This window comes from Zootoca vivipara, chromosome 11 (assembly GCF_965207765.1).
Source record: "Zootoca vivipara chromosome 11, rZooViv2.hap1.1, whole genome shotgun sequence".
Classification (NCBI taxonomy): domain Eukaryota; kingdom Metazoa; phylum Chordata; class Lepidosauria; order Squamata; family Lacertidae; genus Zootoca; species Zootoca vivipara.
In genome coordinates, this window is record NC_142594.1 from 47778047 (window position 1) to 47804442 (window position 26396).

The 26396-nt window shown below is 43.5% G+C and overlaps 1 protein-coding gene across 2 annotated transcripts in view; it reads right to left on the reverse strand.

Annotated features, from left to right (window-relative positions):
• Positions 1-26396, reverse strand: part of DPP6 (dipeptidyl peptidase like 6) — a 493091-nt gene that overhangs the window by 117376 nt on the left and 349319 nt on the right. For both annotated transcript variants that reach the window (XM_060280914.2, XM_035129463.3), the window contains exons 3-4: positions 25968-26066; positions 324-418 (exon numbers count right to left, since the gene is read on the reverse strand). In XM_060280914.2, coding sequence (XP_060136897.1) covers positions 324-418; positions 25968-26066 — 194 coding nt within the window. The remainder of the gene's footprint in view (positions 1-323; positions 419-25967; positions 26067-26396) is intronic.

Here is a 26396-nt window from a genome sequence, read left to right on the forward strand (position 1 = left end):
GGCATTATCACTGAATGCTCTGAAGGAAGGGCAGGACCCAAAAGCTAGGCTTGGCTCACATTTCTCATATGGCACACAGACCATTAAACAGTTAGAAATGGAAAGATCAAAATGCTACAGCTATCTGTCAAGCCAAGTCTAGAATCTGAGCTCCAGGTATGTTAAAAGATCTGTGTTTTGCATTTTCTGCTGCTGCCAAGGCCAAGATATTTAATAAGTGTACTACTTATTCAAGGTGGTACAAGAAGTAAACTAAAGCCATTTTATTGGTCTGAAAACCAGACAACTGTGAAATAAACCCGCCCATTAAATGTGGTACTTACAATTATTTTGTTGTCTATTAACACCGTTGAGTTGTTTGTTTCAACATTGTGCAGTATCACGGAGCCGTTCCGGTTTCTATAAATGAATTCTGTATCTAAAGACGAGAGGAGAGAACAGAACAACAGTGTGAAGGATGATTTGGGTAGAAACCAGGCTTAGGTAGAAGGTGATCCTGGAAGAAAGACCCTATAGAGCAAGAATGGGCAAATCTGTTTGGCTCTTCACATTTACATATCTTCTATTATTATTATTATTATTAATTATGCTCCTCCTCTTCCTTCTCCTGAAAATTCATCAGTGTTTTCTCCTAGTACACATTTTTGCATGCAGTTAAACTACAGAGCCTAGGGCTTGCTGGTCAGAAGGTCGGCGGTTTGAATCCCCACAGCGGGGGTGAGCTCCCGTTGCTCAGTCCCAGCTCCTGCCAACCTAGCAGTTTGAAAGCACGTCAAAGTGCAAGTAGATAAATAGGTACCGCTACAGCGGGAAGGTAAACGGCATTTCCGTGCACTGCTCTGGTTCGCCAGAAGGGGCTTTGTCATGCTGGCCACATGACCTGGAAGCTGTACACCAGCTCCTTTAGCCAGTAAAGCGAGATGAGCGCTGCAACCCCAGAGTTAGTCACGACTGGACCTAATGGTCAGGGGTCCCTTTACCTTTTTAATGTGGGTTTTATGTTATTTTCATCAAAACATGCATTTATATGAACACTTAATTCTATTATATGCATTTTTGTAGATATAACTTGGCCAAATTTTGCACTGCAAAATTCATAGAAGTGCTAAATTTGAAGGAGGGCTGTGTTACAGTTTGCCTATTGCTTTGGAAAGTGCAAACCAGGCAAGTCCACCTTTAAATGCGAACTGAATCCAATTTCTTGCCACTTCCCTGCTGGAGAACCTCTGTCAATAAGAACTGGCATGTTGTGCTTGATGTGCAAATAGTCTGGCCTTATATAGGCAGACTTCCTGGGTTCCTAATAGGCCCAGCCAGTGTTTGTCATGGATGTGAACTAACTTGGAACCTCTAGGTTCCTAGAATTTCGTGCAGCATTTGGGGCCTTGGCAGATGCACATAAGTCAGTGTTGAAAGAGTTTAATGAAAATGGCATGTATGAACTTCTATTGCCTTGAAATACACAACAATACTGTTTCCAGGCAATTTAACTCAAAGTAACTGGTACAGACTGAAAATATAGCACTGCAGCAAATGTAATAAATAACTGTCCACTTTTTTAAAAAAAAGTTTGCAAACTACTGCCTTATATACTAGTAATAGCTGAATTCCTATGATCAAAACCAGAGATTTTAAACATATTTCTTTCCGCTTCCACCCTGCCTGGATTTTAGTTGACCATTCTTTTGTTGGCAGTTAAAGTGCATTAGGATTTGTTTTCATAATCTCTAATGTAGATTCAGATTCCCAAGGGGAGCCTTAAAATGTTCTCTGAATTTGTCCCTCTTCAGCCAGCCCTGCTTGTGTAATAAAATGGCTTTGTGTGTTAAGAGGTAACTAAATCCATGTTACTGCAGATGAGTAACAAATCCCCAAGGGCCACAAATCTTTTTTGAATCTCAAGTGATTCTTTTGTGAATGCATGTAACACTATCTGCCATACTTTCCTGGTTAGAGATTCATGAAGTGGAGATATATTGCCGAAATTTTTATTGCATAGCTCCACATACAATATTTGACTTGTTACCTCTATATCTCAGGAGCTCAAAGTGACATACTGTAACACTGGACCATATGCTCAAGCTTGCATGTTATAAGGCTGGGATGGGGAAACTCTGCTTCTCCAGATGTTGCTGTCTGAGAACTGTAATTCCGTGAGACAGAACAGAACACCTCTCAAAGAGTTCTCAGGGCTTCACCAAGCTACAATGATCAGATTGTATTGTTTATTTTTTTTGTAAAATCCACAACAACCAAAGGGCCTTTAAACTTATACAGGTTTGTCGTACAAAAAGCACAACAAGAGAAGTCTGTGAGAGCACAAACTTAATATTTAGTAGTGTATAAAAGGAAATCATGTCAGAAACTGACCATCTGAAATGCAGCCCCCAATAGCAGAAAAACAAGCATGCTAGAGCAGGGATGGGCACCATCTGTGGCCCTCCAGATTGTTGGTGAAAATTCCTGGATACCAAGATGCAAGTTTAGGGGAAGAACACTTTGGTGACAGAATCCCAGCAGAGATTTAAAGTCACAGAATACGCAGCAAAGTGTAGACATATAGGCTGTTAGACTTTTAAAATATGCCCTTTAAAGTGACTTCCAAAATCCCCTCTTAAAAACTCTACAGAGGTCAGATTCACGTGCTTCAGAAAAGGTTGCACAGGAAGTAAATTTTAGCTTTCACAAACTGGTGAAAAGTTACTAAATTATTGCTTTAGGACCTCAAGAATGGCTGGTGAGAGCCATGCGGTCTGAGCTGTAGCGGTCTGAGCTGTAGCAACCAACTGGTCTGAGCTGTAGCAACCAACTGAAACTTCTTCAGATGCTGAGCTTCTCGGGAGGACAGGGGGAGAACAAAGACTTGATTACAACAACAACAACAACAACAACAACAACAACAACTTTATATCCCGCCCATCTGGCTGGGTTTCCCCAGCCACACTGGGCGGCTTCCAACAAAGATTAAAAATACATTAAAACATCAGTCATTAAAAACTTCCCTAAACAGTGAAGTTCCTAGTTCTTCCCAAAGTGAAGGGAAATGGACATTGCTAAGCCTGGCAGGACAGCTTACTCTATGGCATTAACCCCTTCATGTATTAATTGGACTTAGGCATGTTGATCATATGAGACTGGTTATCCCACCCAGATGTCCCATCACTTTGAGACAGCATAGCCAACGATCAAGGATGATGGGCATTGCAGTCCAACAGCACCTGGAGGTCCACATGTTCCCACTCTCTGTTCTAGAGCTACATGAGAAATCAAGCCACATGGTTATCCCCATGGCAATTGAGACAATGTGTTTATGCATGTTATACTCTGAACAATTAAACCATCTTTGAAGGATTTCACTTCTTTTTGGAAATTCGGACCCTACTGAAAAGAAGAGAAAAAAGAAAAAAGTGAACCATCATTGATCTGCTGGGGCTGTAGATCTTGCTGCTACAGTCAATATGCGCCATCAGCAAAGGGTCGAAATTTAATGAAGAGCAAATTGGCTTGCTTTAAAGAAGCAGAAATTGATCGGCTTTGTGACCCAAAGCAAAACACAATAAGGCTTCCATAGTCTCCAAGTCCTGTAATCATCGTCGTCCTAAGAATCAATGAGTAATAGGCCTCCTTTTGTGTTTTGAAATGTGTGATTCATATTATTGAAGCTGAATTCATTTTAATAGGGCGTCCCTCAATCAAAGACAGAAAATAACACAGCAATCTTGGTCTGTAATGAATTCTGTCCAGCAAGCTGATGAGAATTTCAGCCTGATTTATAGCTGTCATCAGAGCTGATAAAGGTCACCACTGAATTTCATTTTTTTTAAAAAAATGTTTCAAATTTTTATAGGGGGCTATTTTCAGCCAAAACAATGTTGAAAAGAACAACAATATCAGAATCAGCAAAATTAATATAACAAACATCATTTATACACCCAACAATACAAATAATTATGAAACTTGTAAAGAAAAAAATTAAAAATGACTTCCTATTAGTCTCACTGTACTTTGTCTATTGATTACCTTATACCGCACAGTTACATATTTCTTATATAGTTTCTTTATACATCCCTACGAACTTGTATTTATACAATACAAGGGTCAGTCTACCGGTAGTTCTGCCAAAAGATTTCCTTTTATACCATAATTTTTAAAGTATTCTTTAAAAATTCTTTAAATTTTTAAAGTATTCTTTAAAAATTCTCCATCCCTTATAGACTATTTGTTTTGTTTGTCCTCTTATCCTCCGCATCGCCTTTGCTAGCTGCAGGTATTCTACAATTAGGATTTGCCAATCTGCCGTATTAGGTATTGCTGTATTTTTCCAGTTCCTAGCTACTAAGATTCTGGCCGCCGTTGTCCCATACATGAACAGTGTTCTTTTCGATTTCCCTGTTTCTTTTGGCAATATGCTTAGTAGAAATATTTCTGGCCTTTTTTTAATGTAAATTTAAATAACTTTTAAAGTTCTTCATATATATTGTTCCAAAATACACAGATGTCTATACAATTCCACAACATATGCAAGTAAGACCCAATTTCTCTATTACATCTCCAACATATAGATGATCTATTTTTATACATTTTAGCAAGTTTTTCTGGGGTTTGGTGCCATCTGTACATCATCTTCATTGTGTTTTCCCTGACATTTTATGTCTACCACCATAATTTTTCTCATTGTTCCATGTAAATATTATAACCCAGGTCTTGTGCCCATCTCACCATTAACGCTTTCACTTGTTCTTCCTTTACCTCCCATTCTAATAGGAGATCATATACCCACGAGATATATCTTCCTTTACTTTGTATCAATTCTTTTTCAAATTTTGATGTTTCTTTTGCAAGACCTGCTTTCTTATCAATGATTAATCTTTGATGTATTTGAAAATATTGCAGCCAGTCTGTCAAGTGCCCTTTAATTTCTTCATATTTTTTCAGCGCGGGCTCCTCCTATTGTCCTTCTAATAATGATTGGTATGTGGCCCATTCCCCTTCCATATTCTTTTTCTTTATTGCCAGTGCTTCTGCAGGTGAGGGCCACAGGGGAATCTTGGGTTCGAATATTCCTTTGTACTTCATCCAGATCTTATATAATGATTTTCTTATTAAGTGATTCAAGAAGCCCCTGTGGACCTTTACCTTCTCATATATTAAATAGGCATGCCACCCACACTGATTATCATATCCCTCCAAGTCTAGTACATCAGAGTCCCTTAATGTTATCCAATCTTTAAGCCATAGTAGTCCTGCAGCTGCATGATATAACTCTAGGCCGGGGAGCATGAAGCCTCCTCTCTCTTTTATATCTATTAACAGTTGGTGTTTTATTCTCGGGTTTTTTCCTGTTCCATATGAATTTCGCTATGTCTTTCTTTCACTCTTGGAAGCATTTCATCCCCACCCCCCAATATAAAAACACAAAATGATTAATAATAATCAACAAACTGATAAATCCCTTCCCCCACCCCAGTCCTATACAGTAATAGTAAAAGTGTACATAAGAAATGTAGATCAATAAATCTGACAGCAGCTTGGGACCCTCTTTAGGGATGTTGCTATGGGGGCTGTCATGCTGAGCTCCTGCACGTCAAAAACTTGCATTACACAGCATTTGAATTAACTTTCCCAACTGTCTGGAAAGGCTCGTTCTCTGGCCACAGAGAAGCAGTCTGCTGACACATATCCCAAGGAAGTGTGGTCAACACATTGCCACAAGTCTACTCAGCCCCAGCATGAAGCTCATGTGCTGCTCTATGGAGCTTGATGATGGAAGTATCCCATGGCTGTTACACAAGAGCTCAGTTCTAGGAGACTGGGTTCAAAAATGAATTAACTACTGATCCCACAGTACTAAAACACAGTCAGGACCATAAAAAACCTGCAAGTGTTACTTATGATAAAGTATGATGGTACCTTGGGGCCTGTAGCATCTAAAATTAGGCTAGGGGCTGCATGTGACCCACGGGCCACCAATTGCCTGTCAGTGAGCTAAAACATGGCTGAGCTGCACAATACCCTATTGGCTAAACAATGCATGTATTTGGTCCATGCACAAATTGCATGGTGACGCAAGGAAGGGGCATAGCTCAATGGTAGAGCAATTCTGTTGCCTGCAGAAAGTCCTAGGTTCACTCCCTGGTGTTCCCCATTAGGGCTGGGAAATATCCCTTGTCTGAAACTGTGGAAAGTCAACAACACTGAGGTAGAGAGGCCAAGGGTGTGATTTAGTATACAGGAGCTTCCTGTGTTTGATTAAACCAGCGTTTTATGGCATCTCTCTTCAACATCTCCCAATATTTCCTATGAAATGAGAAATGGAAGCTAACGTTCAGGTGGCAAAAGGGACCCAAGGAAGAAAGATGCCAGATTGTCAGTGGCACATCCAAATCGTCACCCCATCACAGCCGTATGTTCCATGTGGCTCTTGCCTAGCAATTTGTATTCACAACATACCATTTTTTCACATAAAAGGCATTTGGCCGAAGTGTTGGAACAGGCTGCAATGGCTGAATGTGTAGCAGGTTTACAGATTAAGAACAAATAAGCAATTTGTCTGCAAGTTCTTGAAGTCCCATATGTAATATGAACGGTGAAGGAAATGGAGGCAATTCCAGTTAAGAGAGGCCTTTGTTGAGTGATAGAAGAGAAGCCCACGACAGGTGGATGAGAACTATCTGGTTTTATTTCCAAATTGCACCAGCAATTAATGCCAAGCAAAAGCCCTAAACTGAGCTAGCACAACTCCCACTGACAGACGCTGATGGAATGGCTTAGCAAGAGCAAGTGCTGGTAGAGACCCAAGAAAATGAGAGCCAAAAGCATCACAGTGGACAGAGAAAGACCAAACTCATGTTGGTACCCAAGGCAGAAAATGCAACTGATACCCCCATGGTGGGGAAAAAAATATAATAAGGAACTAAATAATGACAGTGACGATGGTGGTTTACAGAACACTATTGGTGTTCATGGCACTTGAAGAGGAGAAGTACGGTATAAGAGTTCAAGCCTCTGCCCGGAAGAGCTTACAATCTAAAATTCTTCACAGGGGAAGCAATAGAGCAGGAAGGAAAACAAATGGGAGGCAGGGGTAAACCAGGAAGCAGTGTGCAGTTGTTTTGGTTGCACATGCTTGGGCTTAGTTGCAGACTGAGCTACAGTAGGATATGCAAACTATGGAATTGTGCCAAAGGCTTCATGATCAAGGTGAGTTTTGAGGAGGGATTTGAAGGAAATAAGAGAGGTATGGAAGTGAGAGCTGGACCATAAAGAAGGCTGATCGCCGAAGAATTGATGCTTTTGAATTATGGTGCTGGAGGAGACTCTTGAGAGTCCCATGGACTGCAAGAAGATCAAACCTATGCATTCTTAAGGAAATCAGCCCTGAGTGCTCACTGGAAGGACAGATCGTGAAACTGAGGCTCCAATACTTTGGCCACCTCATGAGAAGAGAAGAATCCTTGGAAAAGACCCTGATGTTGGGAAAGATGGAGGGCACTAGGAGAAGGGGACGACAGAGGACAAGATGGTTGGACAGTGTTCTCGAAGCTACGAACATGAGTTTGACCAAACTGCGGGAGGCAGTGCAAGACAGGAGTGCCTGGCATGCTATGGTCCATGGGGTCACGAAGAGTCGGACACGACTAAACGACTAAACAACAACAACAAGAGAGGTAGCAACAGGGCATGGGTGCCAAGAATATGGGGGTAGCAAGGAAGGGAAGGTGGAGTGCTTTGAGAGAGCAGCCTGATGGTAGGGAAAGGTCTGGTAGCAAAAGGACAAAACTACAGCAGAGGAGGGAAATCCAAGACAGATGTACACAGAAAAGAATAGATGAATCAAAGGTGAGTATACACTTCAGTGTAGGAAGGTGGGATAGGAATTTCTGGGAGTAAGTAAGTAAGAGGGGAAAAGAAAGGACAAAGCAATACAGTCAAGTTTAGATAATCATGCTAGGTTCAGTTTGCATGCAAAGCGTTCCACCTCCTTATTTATAAAACTGATGATTTGATTCTGCCTTAGGCCATGTCTATACCAATGCTTTCTCCAGACAAACCTGCCCTGTGGCAAGGTAGCACACAGGGCAAAGGGCTCCCAAAACTGCCAAGGGGAAGCTGCACACAATAAATAATTCCTCTCCATTGTGGTTTCCATTCTCTTCCAGTGTCCAAGCATACTTTGGCTTCCCTCCACCAAACGTAGGATGGCAGCTTTCCCCAAAGGGATTGTGCTTCTGTCCATTCAAGAGCTTTGAGCACAGCAACAACCAAAGTTCCACAGGTGTAAGCTTCTCCCATTAAATGACATCTGCTACAGAACTCCCAAACAATCTCTCCCGCTCAGAAGATGATCACTATTCAGAGTCTTACTTCTCAATGCTAGTGCTGCTGAGGAATTAGCTGCAAAGAAAGACAGGAATGGATCCTGTAGCTTTAACAGTAAGCCACTATTCTAGTAAAATAAAGGGTAAACAGAGACTTGTCAGCAAGTTTGGAAAACTCAGCAGTGGCCAGAGGATTGGAGATCAGTCTACATCCCAATCCCAAAGAAGGGCAGTGCCAAAGAATGCTCCAACTACTGCACAATTGCACTCATTTCACACGCTAGCAAGGTTATGCTCAAAATTCTACAAGGCAGGCTTAGGCAGTACGTGGACCGAGAACTCCCAGAAGTGCAAGCTGGATTTCAAAGGGGCAGAGGAACCAGAGACCAAATTGCAAACATGCGCTGGATTATGGAGAAAGCTAGAGAGTTCCAGAAAAACATCTACTTCTGTTTCATTGACTATGCAAAAGCCTTTGATTGTGTCGACCACAGCAAACTATGGCAAGTTCTTAAAAGAATGGGAGTGCCTGATCACCTCATCTGTCTCCTGAGAAATCTATGTGGGACAAGAAGCTAGTTAGAACTGGATAAGGAATAACTGATTGGTTCAAAATTGGGAAAGGAGTATGACAAGGCTGTATATTGTCTCCCTGCTTATTTAACTTATATGCAGAATTCATCATGCAAAAGGCTGGACTGGATAAATCCCAAGCCGGAATTAAGATTGCCGGAAAAAATATCAACAACCTCAGATATGCAGATGACACAACCTTGATGGCAGAAAGTGAGGAGGAATTAAAAAACCTTTTAGTGAGAGTGAAAGAGGAGAGCGCAAAATATGGTCTGAAGCTCTACATCAAAAAAACAAAGATCATGGCCATTGGTCCCATCACCTCCTGGCAAGTAGAAGGGGAAGAAATGGAGGCAGTGAGAGATTTTACTTTCTTGGGCTCCATGATCACTGCAGATGGTGACAGCAGTCACGAAATTAAAAGACGCCTGCTTCTTGGGAGAAAAGCAATGACAAACCTAGACAGCATCTTAAAAAGCAGAGACATCACCTTGCCGGCAAAGGTCCGTATAGTTAAAGCTATGGTTTCCCCAGTAGTGATGTATGGAAGTGAGAGCTGGACCATAAAGAAAGCTGATCACCAAAGAATTGATGCTTTTGAATTATGGTGCTGGAGGAGACTCTTGAGAGTCCCATGGACTGCAAGAAGATCAAACCTATCCATTCTGAAGGAAATCAGCCCTGAGTGCTCACTGGAAGGACAGATCGTGAAGCTGAGGCTCCAATACTTTGGCCACCTCATGAGAAGAGAAGACTCCCTGGAAAAGACCCTGATCTTGGGAAAGATGGAGGGCACAAGGAGAAGGGGATGACAGAGGATGAGATGGATGGACAGTGTTCTCAAAGCTACGAACGTGAGTCTGACCAAACTGCGGGAGGCAGTGGAAGACAGGAGTGCCTGGCATGCTCTGGTCCATGGGGTCACGAAGAGTCGGACATGACTAAACGACTAAACAACAAAAACAAACAGAGACATGGGTGATGCTGTGGTTTAAACAACTGAGCCTTCTGGGCTTGCTGAATGGAAGGTTGGCAGTTCGAATCTGTGTGATGGGGTGAGCTCTAGTTGCTATGTCCCAGCTTCTGCCAACCTAGCAGTTCGAAAGCATACCAGTGCAAGTAGATAAATAGGTACAGCTACAGCGGGAAAGCAAATGGCGTTTCCATGCACTCCAGCACTCGTCACGGTCCTCCGTGCGTCAGTAGCGGTTTAATCATGCTGGCCACATGACAAAAAAAGCTGTCTGTGGACAAACACTGGCTCCCTAGGCCTGAGAAGCAGATGAGCATCACACGCCATACAGTTGCCTTTGCCTTTACCTCACCTTTACCTATTCAACAGGGTCCACTTGCTAAGTCATAATGCAGCAAAAGTAGGAAACACTCCCTTTCCTACAGCACATATTGCAGAAAGAGGAGTCTCATGCAAAATAGCAATCTAGCTAGGAAGGGAGCAGATTGCAATATATGTCAGGTGTGTGGCAATTTTATGGAGTTTCCTTTCTGGCATCAATGGGGTGTTGCTCGCATATAAAAAGCCCCTGGTCTTGTGTGTTGTGCCTGTACCTGGGGCTGGGCCTGGTGGGAGGGAGGCTTGTGCAGCCCAGACTACTGCAATGCAGAAATAAACTCCAGTTACTTACAGTTCCATTTTATTAGTATGAGGAAGCAGATTGTTAGAGGGAACAGCTTGCTTGTAACATTATGAACAGAGCCCTTAATTCCTGGAGACACGTGAAATCTTTTTTTATCTCACTGACATTATGGGCCATTGTCTTTTAGTGTTTCTTCTTTTCCCTTTGGTAGAGCTCCTCCTCCTCCTCCTCCTTCCTTTTTAATATGAATGGGGGTGGAGACCCCCTCTCAACAGTCGATTTGCTGTAATTTACCTAAACAATGAACATCTCATCACATTGGTACATTAAGCCAGCATAACATGGCTTAGTGTGCTTTATTATGCAAGAAGTAGCTTTAATCACTCTTCATTTTAATGGAGCGTGGACCCTTGCATTTAGTATGTTTTGTGCCAAGAACATTCAAGAGAAACACACATTTACTCCAAACAGGCCTTTCCAGAACCAAGCTCCTTCTCCCACAATGAAGAAATACAGGATGCAAATTCACCAGGACGGTAAGAAGACTGATTGCGCTTCAGAAACAACAACAATCCAGGATACAATTTGATAGTGGCTATAATATGCTAGGTCTGACTGCAATAGTGTCTTTACAACTAATTTTGTGAACAGATAGGGAGATTTCAAAGGCTATGGCCTCTTGAAATGTTACTAGAAAGCAGCTGGAGGCAGTGCACAAACCCTTGACAATATATATTGCTCTGCCTTACAGTGGTAGTCTTGGATTTGATATCCCGCTTTATCATTACCCGAAGGAATCTCAAACCGGTTAACATTCTCCTTTCCCTTCCTCTCCCACAACAAACACTCTGTGAGGAGAGTGGGGCTGAGAGACTTCAAAAAAGTGTGACTAGCCCAAGGTGACCCAGCAGCTGCATTTGGAGGAGCAGAGACGCGAACCCGAAAGTTCTTAACCCGAGGTACTATTTCTGGGTTAGCGGAGTCTGTAACCTGAAGCGTCTGTAACCTGAAGCATCTGTAACCCGAGGTACCACTGTAGTTTTAAATGGACACTTCCTTAGTGTAGCGAGTTATGCATTACCAAAAAGGAGAATTTATATTACCAAAGAAGAAGCCAGAAGAGGGCATGTGGTAATGCCATAAGTTTAAGGTGTGCTTGTTCCCTTTCCACAGGGTTTGCCTGGTAGGTACCTATCACTGGCTCATCAATGGATTTTTGGGGTTGGGAGGTTTCTTTGCAGTTCATACACTACTCTGGTTTGCTGCCGAGATTATTGCCCATAAACCTGCCTTGCAAGTGCAACCCCCCCCCCAGGTTCTTTTCTGTCCTTTCAACCTTCTCCCATTCTCTAGTAAGAAACTTCTAGTTCAATTTTCCCGGCCCCCTCATGCACCTGTGCATATCACCAGTTGATTACAGGTAGGTAGCCGTGTTGGTCTGATGTAGTCGAAACAAAATAAAAAAATTCCTTACAGTAGCACCTTAGAGACCAACTAAGTTTGTCATTGGTATGAGCTTTCGTGTGCATGCACACTTCTTGCATGCACATGAAAGCTCATACCAATGGCAAACTTAGTTGGTCTCTAAGGTGCTACTGTAAGGAATTTTTTTATTTTGTTTCACCAATTGATTGATTGATTGATTAAATGTTGCAACCCTAAAATCAGCCCTCTTATGATTCCGTATCTTGTTCCTTGTGTTCTTCAGAGCCAGCCAAAGAAGAATTAAGAAGCTATTAAGAGGAAGGTGGATTGGCTAATATCAAAGCTTTCAGGGAGCAAAGACAACAGCATCCTAGCCTAACATTTCTACCATCAGCTTGCTCCTCTCTATGTCACCTCCATTACATATTTGCCAGTTATTGACATCTCTCCTGTAACCTCTTCTTCATCTATTGTAGAATTTAAACTGCCTGTGGAAGGACCATGTTGCCTCTTTTCTGTACAGCACACTCTTGGAAGTTGTAGCTATAGAAAATGTTAAATGGCACTCTTGGGATGTCAATGTCATGCAGCTCATGACCCAGAATTTGCACACTTCTGACTTCTCTTCCACTCCCTACAAGGCTAAAGTAATAAAACAAAATAAATTGTAAAGGTTGGGATTCAATGTTGTGCTGTGATTAACATTCTTTCTGCACATTCCAGCTTCCCTCTCTTCACCCTGAGTGCTGTTCTGGGGGGCACAAAGAAGGAAGATGGAAGGGGGAAGCCTCGTTGTGCAAGCAGGAATCCTTGTTAGGTGAACTGTCTGTTTAGAATTAAACACACCATGCTATCTGTTTTCAAGTGTAATAATAGTTGATTTACAAGGTGTGTGGTTGTGATTGCTGTTTTGTAAAAAAATAAAATAAAAATTACACTTTGCACAGTTTCTTAAGAGCATGCACATATTGCTTATTACTTAAAGATAAATGTAAAAGGTAAAGGTAAAGCCTGCATTTGTCTGCAGACAGCTTCCAGGTCATGTGGCCAGCATGACTAAGCCGCTTCTGGTGAACCAGAGCAGTGCACAGAAACGCCGTTTACCTTCCTGCCAGAGCGGTACCTATTTATCTACTTGCACTTTGACGTGCTTTCGAACTGCTAGGTGGGCAGGAGCTGGGACCGAACAACGGGAGCTCACCCCGTCGCGGAATTCGAACTGCTGACCTTCTGATTGGCGAGCCCTAAGCTCAGTGGTTTAGTGCCACAGTGCCACCAAAGATAAATGTAGACAACTCCAATAACCAAAGCATGAGCTAGAGTTTTAGCTATGGGGATAGACTTTTTTTTCCAGTGGTGTGCAGGAAGAAGCAACATGACTTGACAACTGATTGAATGTGAGAAACAAGGAAGGAAGATGAGCTAAAATAATCCCTAAAGCCAAGGCTATCTGTCTGGTCAACAGAAGTCCCAAACCTTTTGGTACTATAGGGAATGCTGCACAGGCGAGGCTTCAACTGCTTGCCTCTCCCCACTCTTTTTAGAGCCTCCAGCTCCTCAGCTCCTCCTTTAAGATGAGAGAGAAATGCAAAAGCAAACAGGTGGACAGGCTCCCTCTCTTTCTCACAACAAGCAAGGGGTAGGGGTAGGGGGAGTTTCACAACACGTGAGAAAAGAGGTCTTGCGTCTCTCCGTAGGCAAGGTCTACCCGTTTCAATGAATGTGGGTGAGATGACAGCGAGCAAAAGGGACGGAGGAAGGGAGGGAAAAGGCGGCGGTGTATTCCTAGCGCCGTCACAGCCAGAGCCGGGGCTGCTTCTTCCTGGCGGCCACCTCCTCTCCCTGCCCGAATGATCATAAACGTGTCGCTCCTCTTGCTTGTCCACCAGGCAGCTACCCCCAGACGGGCAGCCATGCGGCTCTACTGGGGTTGGGGCACCGCCTCTGCTCAGTGTTTCACACTCACCCCCTTCTCTTCTCATCCAACCCTCAAGGAGTCTTTTTGAAGCAAGCAGGTGGGGAGGCGGAGGCGGGACTCAGGCGGCGCTGAGGCCAGAAAAGAAAAGCTCCGCTTCTCACAGACCGGCTCAGACGCAAAGGAAACAACCAAAAATCTTGCCTGGGTTGCGTGTAAGCAGTTCACACATGGGTGCAATGCGACTTGTGAATGGGGAGTTTCGAACACTGATTCTGACCAGCCCAACAGTGAGGCTGGAAGAAAAAATTGCACATGAGAGTGCTCAGTATCTCCCTCTTGTCATCACCCCAGATTACCTCCAAGGTCTACCTGATGCAGAGTGCCTGCTCTAGAGTAGCAGCGCAGCAGACGGATGAAAACACAACTAGCATAAAATCTGGGCAGTCAGCTGCAACAACACTGCAGTTAACTACCTGAATTCCATGCTGGAGCTGTTATTTATTCAGCTGCAGCACTGACTTGTTTACATGTCCAGTCAGTCATATGCTTTGATCACCTGCTTCTTAAGCAGTTGTTTACGGCCACATTTCATTGTTTAAACGCTGATACTTTCTTCCTCAGCTCTTAGATGAAGCTGTAAGAGCTTCCCTCCATGCTCATTTCCACCACAAAACTGATGGGAGATCAGTTTTATTCATTGACTCCACTTGGTTGTCTCAATTCCGCCCGGACGCAGTCCAAGCTCTGCAAGACATTACTGTAAAACGAGCCCTTTCAAATTAATTTGAATGCAATTATTGCAGGTGCTTAAAATGCATGCAGCTATCATAAAGTAGGAGTAATGGTATCATTAATAATGTTTATTCCTTATTTAGTGCCTAAACATTACTAGGTGGTTAAAAAAAATATTCCCTGCCTTATCTGCAGGTTTACAATCTGTAAAAGAAGCACAGAAGGGGAGGGAGAGAGGAAAGGGAAACAGCAGTAATAGGAGAGGAAAGGTCAAGTAGAACCAATCAAGGTTTCCTGCAGGGGAACAAAAGGTCAACAGGGACCACAGCTTCCAGGGAATGAATTTTGAGGGTTTTTCAGAGAATGAACTTCTTCCAGTGGAGTCAAAGAAGCTTGAGAAAGATGAGGGAGATAAGGATTGTTTGATGTTAGGGGGAAGAAAGGCATCAGAAGAGTATAGGAAACCAGATGAGGAATAAAGTAACTATTTTGCAAAAGAAGAATTTTCCAGATCAAGCTAATGGCCACCTGGTCCAGCATTCTGGTGACTAGGTTTTGCATACAATAACATTTCAGGTCAAATCTTGAGACTTCTGCTTGGGCAAGATATCCAAATAATGTCAAGGTAAGCAAGTCTTTTGATAAGACTCACAGGAAGCTTCCCTATCCATCTTTAAAATTCACAGCAGGAAAATGGAAGCAATTAGGTGCAGGTGAGACATACATGGTATATATATACACTATAGATCGCTGTTCTGTATAGTGTACTTTTGCTGGAGCTGACAGAAGTTAGTTTATTTCAAATGTGTGCACACCCACAAAGCAAGCTAGGGGGAAAAAGTGAGGCTTAAGAAGAAATAAAAACTTGATTCCCTTTGTTGAACTCCAAGACTCAGTGTGTGTTTCTATAGCAGACAGAAGATGTGTGTGAGCTACATCTTTCAAGTGTCTACATCAAACACTATTTCCACTCCTACTGTCATCCTTTATAAAAAGAGGCTCCCTTTGAAAACACAAAGCAATGGCAACGATTCCATCTTGTCTGACACAAGGAAATGATCGTATCAAATGTGATGCTGTTTCACCAAGGCTCCTACCCCATAATGATATTGTTGGGGTCTCTTCAGCAGGGTTGAAGAAGACCACACAAAGGTGAGGGACAGAGTTTGAAAAACACGACTTCGTGGCAAAAGGTTGAAAGATAAGCAAAACTTGTGCAACCCTGGGATGGCAGATCTAGAGAATGTAATGAATCTTTCCCTCCGACTCCAAAATAAACCATATACAGATCCCAACCTCACCAGTATTCTAAAAAGCGGTGGCTCATGCAAGTTGAGGAAGCTAGTGGGAAAGTCATGGAGGCCAACAGTAGGTGGAGACAGAGCCGTTGATAGGCAGAGCCAACTAATTCTGGTCCTCTTCCCTGCTGAGTTCTACAAAGGCAACAATGAGGCAGAGGAGGAAGCTTGGACTGGCTGTGAGAAAGCAGTGGCTGGCTGAGGGCATTGCTTTTATTATGTATTGTCCTGTCCTATTTGCTTTCAGGACAGTAGCTGTGGGTTTTACACAACAGCGTCGGCTAGCATGGTGATAGTGTTAGTGGATCTCTATGTACAAAAAACCAAAGTGCTGCACCAACAAGTACAAAATAACCCCTCTGCAGCGCCACAAATCCAACTCAGTGGTGTAACACTGGAAAATGTTGATCACTTCTTCTACCTTTCCACAAGAGCCAACATTGATGCCGAAATCCAGCATCGCCTGAGTTCCGCGAGTGCGGCTTTCTCCCGATTGAAGTGCAGAGTGTTCGAGGACCGGGACATTCACAGGGAAACAAAAATGCTTGTTTACAAAGCTATTGTGCTACCAACCTTACTACAGTGGTACCTCGACTTGCGAACGACTCAACAACCGAATATTTTGACTTACGAATGGGGCAAATGGCCGCGTGCTTACGAATTACTCGACATCCGAACAGAAACCGTGGTGGTTTTAGATAGGGGTTTTTTGACTTACGAATTTCTAGATGGGGTTGCTTCGACTTACGAATTTTTCCATTTCCAATGCATCCCTATGGAAAATAGCATCCCTATGGGAAATAGCGTTTCCAATGGCACTTTTCGACTTACGAATTTTTCGACCTATGAAGGTGCCTTCGGAACAGATTAAATTCGTAAGTCGAGGCACCACTGTATATGCTTGTGAAACATGGACCACTTACAAACACCATCTCCAACTGCTCGAAAGAGTCCATCAACGGTGTCTCCGAAAATTTTTACACATCACTTGGGAAGACAGGCGAACTAATACTGGAAGAAGCAAAGATCACCAGTGTTGAAGCAATGATTCTTCAACATCAACTTCGTTGGACTGGTCATGTTGTGCAGATGCCAGATGATCGTCTTCCAAAGCAACTACTCTATTCCGAACTTAAAAATGGAAAGCGTAATGCTGGTGGCCAACAAAAGAGGTTTAAAGACTGTCTCTTTAAAAATGTAGTATAAACACCGACAACTGGGAAACACTGGCCTGCGAGCACTCCAGTTGGAGAACAGCCTTTACCAAAGGTATGATACTCGATCTCAGGACACAAGGGAGAAACATGCTAAGAGGAAGGCATGCTTGGCAAGTCCACACCATGATCAACTCCTTCCGGGAAACCAATGTCCCCACTGTGGAAGGACGTGCGGATCCAGAATTGGCCTCCACAGTCGCTTACGGACTCATTGTTAAAACTGTGTTTATAGAAGACAATCTGACTTGGCTATGAGTGATCACCAAAGAAGAAGAAGACATATGGAGATTTACTTCTAAGACCAGAAGAACTGTAGATAGTAGTGTTTCGCTTTGTCTTGTGTTTAGAGACAATAAACACTTTGTTACTTGTGGGAGAGGAGTTTCCCCCTTAAATTCTATAAGACGTTGTTCTGCTGGGAGCAGGAAATCTCTGAAGACTCTGCTGGGGCTCCAAATACTCTGGTGATACATCACACTGGCTGAAGTATGGTGAGCTACCATCTGATTTCCAAATGTCACCAACACCCCATTCACTGTAATGGACCCGTCTCTACTAATTCATTTCTTTCTTTCTTTTTTACTTGATGATGCTATCACAGCTCAAGACAGGAGTGCCTGGCGTGCTATGGTCCATGGGGTCACGAAGAGTCGGACACGACTAAACGACTAAACAACAAAGCTATCACAGCTTAGGTGCCACTACAGGGAAAAGAAACAAGGACATGGTATCAAAAAGATGAAAGGGAAAGGAAGTCCTTTGTATGAAGCTGATTGCTATAAAGCTTAGAGCTGCTCTGTTTAATCTCAGGAGGAGCATGGCACCGGAAAAGAATCAATCTAAGGTTGTGTTCCATCACACTGTGAAGAAACACATGTAGCATCCTGCTGTTGCTGAAATAAACAAGGCTTCTGATGGACAGTGTATCTTTCATACAATTTTTAATGGAGGGACCATTTCAATCAGGATGCTATTTGGATAATGAGGAATAAATTGCATAAAGAGACTTGCGGGGAAGGTTTGAGGAGTGGGGAGTTAGTCTGGAGCTTCATTACTGTCTTATGTGACACGCAGGCACAGGTTATTTGTTTAATTTGTGAGTCACTTCCCAGGAGGAGTCTTAAAGCTATTTACAATGTGACAAGTAAAAAAGTTACATATATAAAAACAGATGAAGACGATGGCATGTAAAAGTGATTAGAAACAACCACAACAATAGATATATAAAAGGTTTAAAACCAATAGATATATAAAAGGTTGGGACTACATCATCCCTAGCTAGCAGGACCAGTGGTCAGAGATGATGGGAATTGTAGTCTCAAAACATCTGGAGGGCTGAGTTTGCCTATGCCTGGTTTAAAACAACAACAACATGTACATAAAATCAGCTGAGATTTAGGACAGATACCAACTGGAAATAAATATTTTAGAAAGAGGAACATATTTTGCAGGCGACAAAATGCCAACAAAATGCCGTTTTGAAATGCAACGGGAGGGAGTTCAAAAGGGCAGGTCCCACCGAACTAAAGGCCCGATTCCAACATTGTGCAGAATGGTTTTGCTGCTGGGTGCCTTCTCCTGCAGAATGCAGTAACTGGTTAAGTATGTAGCGGGTGAGGCAATGTTTTAGTTGCAAGCTGCATAGGAGTTTGTACACCAACACCAGTATCTTGAAGCTAACCCAGTAGGTTCAAGTACAACCCAAAGAACTTTCATATCACCCAACCTTAAGCCAAAACACAATGAATCTCCATGGTGTTAACTTGGGAAACCTCAGGCATGAACTGTTGTCAAACTCAACAGGCACTAAACAAGGAAGCCAGCTGAGGAGTTCTGTCCTATCAAATTTGGAACCTCATGACCCAGCTCACCAACTTCTGTGCATCCACCTGCTTTCCTCTTTGTCAGGTCACATCTTTTTCTGCTAATGACTTTGCTACCAGTTGATGTCCCTCTGCTATAAAACCATCCTCATCAGTGACCACATTCACCCGGCCTTTCAAAACTGACCTTCACTTCACCACCCTTGCCCTTTGGCTGCCCTTTGCTCACTCAAAAGTGATCTATGCTGCGGCTATTTTTAAGCATTAAACGTTTTCAACTAAAGTGTTTTGGAACACACAAGAAACATATGGCCCAATTCATAAGCCACTGAGACTGTGTGATAGTTTCTGGAAAAGGGTGTGCACATTGTCTCAATTAATGTATGGAAGCTACGATCCTATTGGGGACCATGCGATCTTCCCCATCTCTTCTCTCTGTCTAGCTGCAGACACTGGTCTGAGTATGGACAACATAATTAGTATGTTTCCATACTGAGGCAACATGGGAACTGGCCATTGGGAAGCCACCGTGGCAACGCATGACAATCGGCTAAATCTCAGACCCAATGCAAAGGTTGGATTAATGATGATACACAGCATCACCATTAACAATTGGCACAATGTTTAGCAGGACTCTCAAAACAGGCCTGGTACAGAAATTCTGGATTATGAGACTAACTTTATAAAAGCTGCACAAACTTGGCCAGGGTACCTGTGAATTGCTACAGTGATCTCCTTGTATCAGGGAGATTTGTAGATAGGTCCCCAGGATGAGAGCAACGAGTGTTAAGTCTAAAATAAAGACAAAATCCCCAGGAAGGACCCTCTTAAGGCATTTATACATCAAGGATTTTTAGGAGTTGTAATGGAGGGGTCGGGCAGAAGCCGACCACCTCCCTTACAGCAAGGTGCCTGGAAGGAGGGAGGCTCCAGTGAGATAGAGGAGGACAGAGAAGCTGGGAAGCAGAGGGCGCCGGGGCTCTGACAGCATCAGAGAGTCAGTCCTGCTGCCAAGGCCAGCAGGCAGGGAGGGGAAAGAGAGTTCAGGCGACTCCAGCGGAGGGCAAGCCAAGGGGCGTCCCTTCAAGTTCCTACCAGAACTCAGGAGGTTTGCATCACGCAAGCGCAGAGAAAGGAGAGGTGGAGCTCCAAGACTGTTATGCTGGCAAAGATCCCGGAAACAGGCATTGGGTGAATCTGGAGACAGTAGCTAGACGTGATGATATGAGGCTCTGCAGCACTGTAAATAATATGCACAATAAAAATCCAAAAGACACGGAGGTCTGAGGTGTCGTTACTCTGGAGTAGCCAGTAAACCCCCCGTGACAGGAGTGCTTGTAGATAAATAGGTACCGCTACAGCAGGAAGGTAAACGGCGTTTCTGTGTGCTGCTGTGGTTCGCCAGAAGCGGCTTTGTCATGCTGGCCACATGACCTGGAAGCTGTACGCCGGCTCCCTCGGCCAATAAAGCAAGATGAGCACCGCAACCCCAGAGTCGGTCACGAATGAACCATAGCTGCCAATCTCCCGTTTTTCACGTATTTTAAACCGTTTCCCGCTGGCATCCCGGATTGGAAAAAATCCCGTAAATCCCCCGGATTTCTTACCTGGCAGGGAGGCGCCATTTGGGGTCCTGGCACCGCCTGATTTCCAGTGCCCATACATGGGTAGCGCGGCACTGGAAGTCACTTCTACGCATGTCTGGACATCCATAGAAGCAACTTCTGGTGCCGCTCTGCCCATGCCTTGGCACCAAAAATCGGGCAGAGCGGCACCGGAAGTTGCTTCTATGCATGTCCAGACATGCGTAGAAGCGACTTCCGGTGCTGCGCCGCTGCTGATCCCGCATTTTTCAGCGGGAGACTTGGCAGCTATGAACCACAGATCTAAGCCAATCTGTGGGGAAGTATGGATGGATGGCTCTGCCATGCTTGATATGGTAGAGAAAAAGAAGGGAAGAGTTGAACTTGACAATCCTTTTGGTACCCTCCAGATTTACAATTCTGTGAACTTGTCAACTGAGAGTGAGTCCAATGCTTTCTGCATCAGTCGTACAGACATTCCCCTCCCATGGGGGGGGGGGAGAAAAGTGTGCTGCTTGTCGATAAAGATGTCACAGGCGGTATCCAAGAACTGCCTGAATTTGTCTGTTGCACTGATGGGAGCTTTGCCCAAGTACAGCTTGAAGTGTGGCAAACACCAGCTTAACCAGAAACTACCTCCAAATCTCTGAATCCCTCCCACCCAACACATAGGCTAATGCAGTTCTGTCTCAACTCCTGTTAAAGGGTGCATGGCACAACCAACTTGCTAAAGCTAAACTGGCCTGGGCCTGGTCAGTTCCAGCTTGGGAAACTGTATGGAAGTCCCACAAGCAATGCATTGAGTTCCATGACAGAAGGAAGATCTACATTTGCTAAATACAGCATGTCAACAAGTATTCTTTGCTAACTAGAAGACACAGAGAACTGAATTCCAGCCTACATATAAAGTCTGTATTTCAGCATGGAGTGACATCCCCAATGAAAAACAAGCTGGCTATGTGCCACTTTAATTTGGGCTCCTTTAAAAATAAAAAAATCTTGAAAGTATTTGTGCATTTTATAAAGGCTCTTAAGTATTATGCAGAGTAAGCCATAAATAATTCATGGCCTGCCCATGCCTCTGAGCATCATTTGAGAAGCCTCTGTGGCTTTATCAGTAGAGTGCAATAAATTCACAATGCATGCTGTCAGTCTGAGGGCACTTACATAAAGAAATGGAAAATAAATAACCTCATTTATTGTGGAATAACTGATGGACTCCTCCAAACCAGTGAGCACACATACCATATTTGTCAAATAAACCTGTCCCTGACCCCAGCGGCCCACTAATTAAGAATCAAAACTGCTTTTAATTGTATAGCTTCACAGTGACATCATATGAAGAAAGAAGTTGCCTTATACTAGGTCAGACTAGTATAAAGTCTAGGCTAAAGTTGTCTACCATGGCCTTCATTCAGTGTTCTATGTCAGATAGTTCTTGCACTAGCAGATGGGCGAGTTATAATGTTGCACAACAGAGGAATCCAATGCAACAATCCGTTGTGCAACAGAGCTACCAGAAACCCACTTCTGGATTCTCTTGGGCATGACTGTTCTGCTGGCGCAAATTTTTTCGCCAGTGGAAAGAGTATACTGCTAAGTAACTTCAATTTAGCGCTGCACTGGATACAATCCCATTTGACTGGCTCATCACTCTAAGATCCCAGGCAAAGGGTCTTTCCTAACAAGTGCTATAAGATACACTTCAGACTAGAGATGACAGGAATTGAACCTGGGACTTTGTGCATGCAAAGATGTGCTCCAGTGCTGAGCTATGGCGCCTCCCATCCTGGGCTCAGGTTCTTGGTCACACAATATAATGTGTAATATCATGTTGGGAACTGATTAACAGCAAGAGAAGAAGAGGCTTCTGGTCCATTAAGCTCAACATTAATCTGCAAAAGAGCCCCCAGGGTCTTCTTCATAATTTCATTAGTAAGCAATGCACTAAAAAGACAGAGAGTGCTTGTTTACTGCCTGGGATGTTATCTTTGGACATAGAAGCTCCAGATTAAAATTATTGCTCATCCTCATCAAACCACCATCTCACAGTTTAGCCTATGTCACAACAGCTCTTGTGAATGGACTATCCCAAAGGCTCTTGGGATCGGGCAGAAAAGCAATCTGCATAAATAAAAGAAGCAATTACTTGCAGCTCATTACTGAACTGCTGTTGTCGTTTGCTTGTTTGTTACTGTAACTCTTCAGGTAGGGGTTGATCATGTGGAAGAGAGTAAGCAAAGCCTAGTAGTGACATGACTAGACATAGAATAATCTTGCTGGGGGGGGGCACAGAGAACACTAAAACTGTAATAGTTTGCTTTCCCTTTTTATTTCTAGGGGCATTGGAGGGGAGGGAGAAAGGGCAAATGAAACACCTGTATAAATATTTTTTGTAGTTGCATTTTATCCAAGCCTTCTCCAAGGCTGGATCTAGACCAGGCATCCCCAAACTTTGGCCCTCCAGATGTTTTGGACTACAATTCCCATCTTCCCCGACCACTATTCCTGTTACCTAGGGATCATGGGAGTGGTAGGCCAAAACATCTGGAGGGCCGCAGTTTGGGGATGCCTGATCTAGACACATCAAAGAAGTGATTCAGTTAAACGTGTTGTAAACTCATTCAGGGAAATCTGGTAGGGAAAGACAGGCCTCCACAACACCATCTGGTGTCACTGTTATATTGCATATAAGGTAAAGGTAATGGGACCCCTGACCATTAGGTCCAGTCACGGACAACTCTGGGGTTGCAGTGCTCATTTCGCTTTATTGGCCGAGGGAGCTGGCGTACAGCTTCCGGGTCATGTGGCCAGCATGACTAAGCTGCTTCTGGCGAACCAGAGCAATGCAGGGAAACGCCGTTTACCTTCCTGCCGGAGCACCACCTATTTATCTACTTGCACTTTGAAGTGCTTTCGAACTGTTGGCAGGAGCAGGGACCGAGCAATGGGAGCTCACTCCGCTGCGGGGATTCGAACTGTCGACCTTCTGATCGGCAAGCCCTAGGCTCTGTGGTTTAACCCACAGCGCCACCCGCATCCCTTATATTGCATATACAATGCATTATATATTGCATATACAATGCATATAAAACACTTTTTCTTTACCAATCTAGCTGAGCCCCAAGTTACTTGTCTTTTGCCATTTGTACCTTGCCTGTGCATTGTGATACGGTAACAACCATCAGAAGCCCCAGTACTTCCTGGTCTTCTGAAGCTAGGTTTTGTAAAGTTTCAAACATCTTCTCAGGGAATTTTTTGATATAACCTCTGCCAAGGACCATTTCAAATTGTTTTCTTGCATTTGCAAATAAAACAGTTTTATAATTCATGCATAAATGCACATTTTTTCTGCACAGTCTCCAACATTGTTTTCTGCTACGTTAGGCTACCACATAACAGTTTCTCTGGAGAGCCTGCAAGATGAATCCAAGAGACTGGAAAACGCTGTTAGTAAGGAGCTGAAGCCTGTTGGAGACAGAGCAGTGTACCAGCTTATGTCTGGTGCACCATATTGTATTCCCACCTCATCTGCTGTCTTGCTGATGACCTTAAAGATTCATCACTCTGTTTTTGTTGTTTACCCAGCTGTAAAATGAGTGCAATAATAAAACTTGCCTGTCCCACAGGGGTGATGCAATAACTAATTAAGGCTGCAAAATTGTTCCAGTGACCTCTGATGAAAAGGATGGCATTTTAATATTTTTCTGCAAGACGCCCATCCCTGTAATACAGCCCTCATAAATCGGAAAGAATGCTGTGCTATGCCACAGAGACCCTCTGAGCTTTTGTGCCAAAAGTAACTGAAGTCAGAATTTGACACGTCATAATATAAAGCAGTAACAATGAAAGGCCAAGCCATTCAGTTCAAAAACCTGCTTGACATTTATATAATGGCTTTCCCAGTGACAGTCCGCTATAGATCTTTTTCAGTGCTTGACCAACCTTTGGTCTTTTCAACCTGAATGGAAACTCAGTCAATGAATCCCATTCTGCTAAAACCGCCATACACATGACTCCATTCTCCTCAGCCAGACACAAGAGCCATAGCTATGTGTAACTTTCCTCACCATTTCTTAATAAAAGGAACCCACATTAGAATGCAGTGAAATGCAGAGAAAGGACAGGTGGGATTTGAGGACCTATTCCTGTTAGGTCTATTTGGATTATTTCATATTTTGCAAGATGCCGAGCCTGTGCTGGACAGCACAAGACATTATATGGATATTTTCGATGTAAAGTTGATGTTGTGAAGAAAGTTCTGCAAGTAAAACTTTGAATAATATTTTTATGGGTCTGGTAAATTTCTTCCAAAAAGGATTCAGTTTTTATTCTTCAAAAACTGTGCAATATTAATATGTGCAATAATAAATAGCGAGAGGGGGAATAGCTCAGTGACAGACCATGTGCATTGCATGCAGAAGGTCCCAGGTCTTGTTTCTGCCACCTCCGGTTCAAAAGTCCTAGGAACGGCCTCTTCTTCAGATCTTGGATAGCTGTTGCCAGTTCCTAGAGGAACCAAATCCCCAACTCAGCTCAAAGCAGCCTCATATGTTCAGTATTAAAATATTATCTGCCTGTGCAGTCAGGTTCTAACTATCTGTCTAGGGCACTGTGGGTGGCGCTGTGGTCTAAACCACTGAGCCTCTTGGGCTTGCTGATCAGAAGGTCGGCGGTTTGAATCTGATCAACAGTGGTGAGCCAACGTTGCTCTGTCTCGGCTTCTGCTAACCTAGCAGTTCAAAAGCACACCAGTGCAAGTAGATAAATAGGTACCACTGCAGCAGAAAGGTAAACGGTGTTTCTGTGCACTCTGGCTTCTTTCATGGTGCTCCATGCACCAGTAGCGGTTTAGTCATGCTGGCCACATGACCCAGAAAGCTGTCTGTGAACAAACACTGGCTCCCTTGGCCTGAAGCGAGATGAGCGCCACAACCCCACAGTCGCCTTTGACTGGACTTAACCTTCCAGGGGTCCTTCACCTGCTCTCATCCTACGGCAGCAGCAGGGGCCAGATTCCAAAGTGCCTCTGCCGAAGGGCAAAGGATCAGGAGGGAGCGGGTCTCCCGGCCCCCTAAACCGGGAGGAAGAGGAGCAAATATTGCAACATTGCACACATCACAATATCAGCTTAGCGGCGACTGCCTCCTTCCCAAGCGTCTCAAGGTCCTTTACCTTTTTTGTAAACCTGCCTTCACCTTGCTATCATCTTCCCACGTGTTTCCGGCAAGTTTTCTTTTTTTAAAAAAATAAATAAATTAAAAATCCTTTGGAAATTACAAATAGTTCCCGTTTTCTATGGCATGAAAATAATATATCCTCCCACTCCCCGCTCTGATCTGCCAGCTATTCAGATGAGTCACTTTGTGAAACCTTGCTCAGATAGCGGGGAAGTGAAACAAAAGGGTTGGTGGGAAAGGTATTTGAAACAGAAGTGGTGCAAGAGGTAACAGAAGTTATTTTCATATATGGTTATAAGACTCACCACTTATCCATTTAGCCTCTGGGTCATGAATTTTGAAATCTTCGCTGAACAGATCTTCCACTGTAATCTTCTTCTTTTGAGACTGGCTATTATCTTCGACTGTAAAACACCCAGAAGGGGGAGAAGAAGAAAAATGCCCATCCATTACTGCTAAGTTGCAATTTTATCTGCACATTCAGCAAATGAGACCAGTTATCTCTTTTCATTTTGAACTGACTGATATTTGGGAATATGTGCCTGAGAAGTAGGGTAGACTTCTGCGCCGGAGTAGAAGTTGGTCCTGTGGATTGTGGTCCTTTCTGCTGTGCACTGGGCAGGACCAGATACTCATCTCCCCAGTTCAAGTTGGAAATGGCCTCAGTATGCATGGAAGCGAAAGCTCCTCTTGCACTGATCCAGCACAGCAGACTGCATGTGAAGCAATTGTGG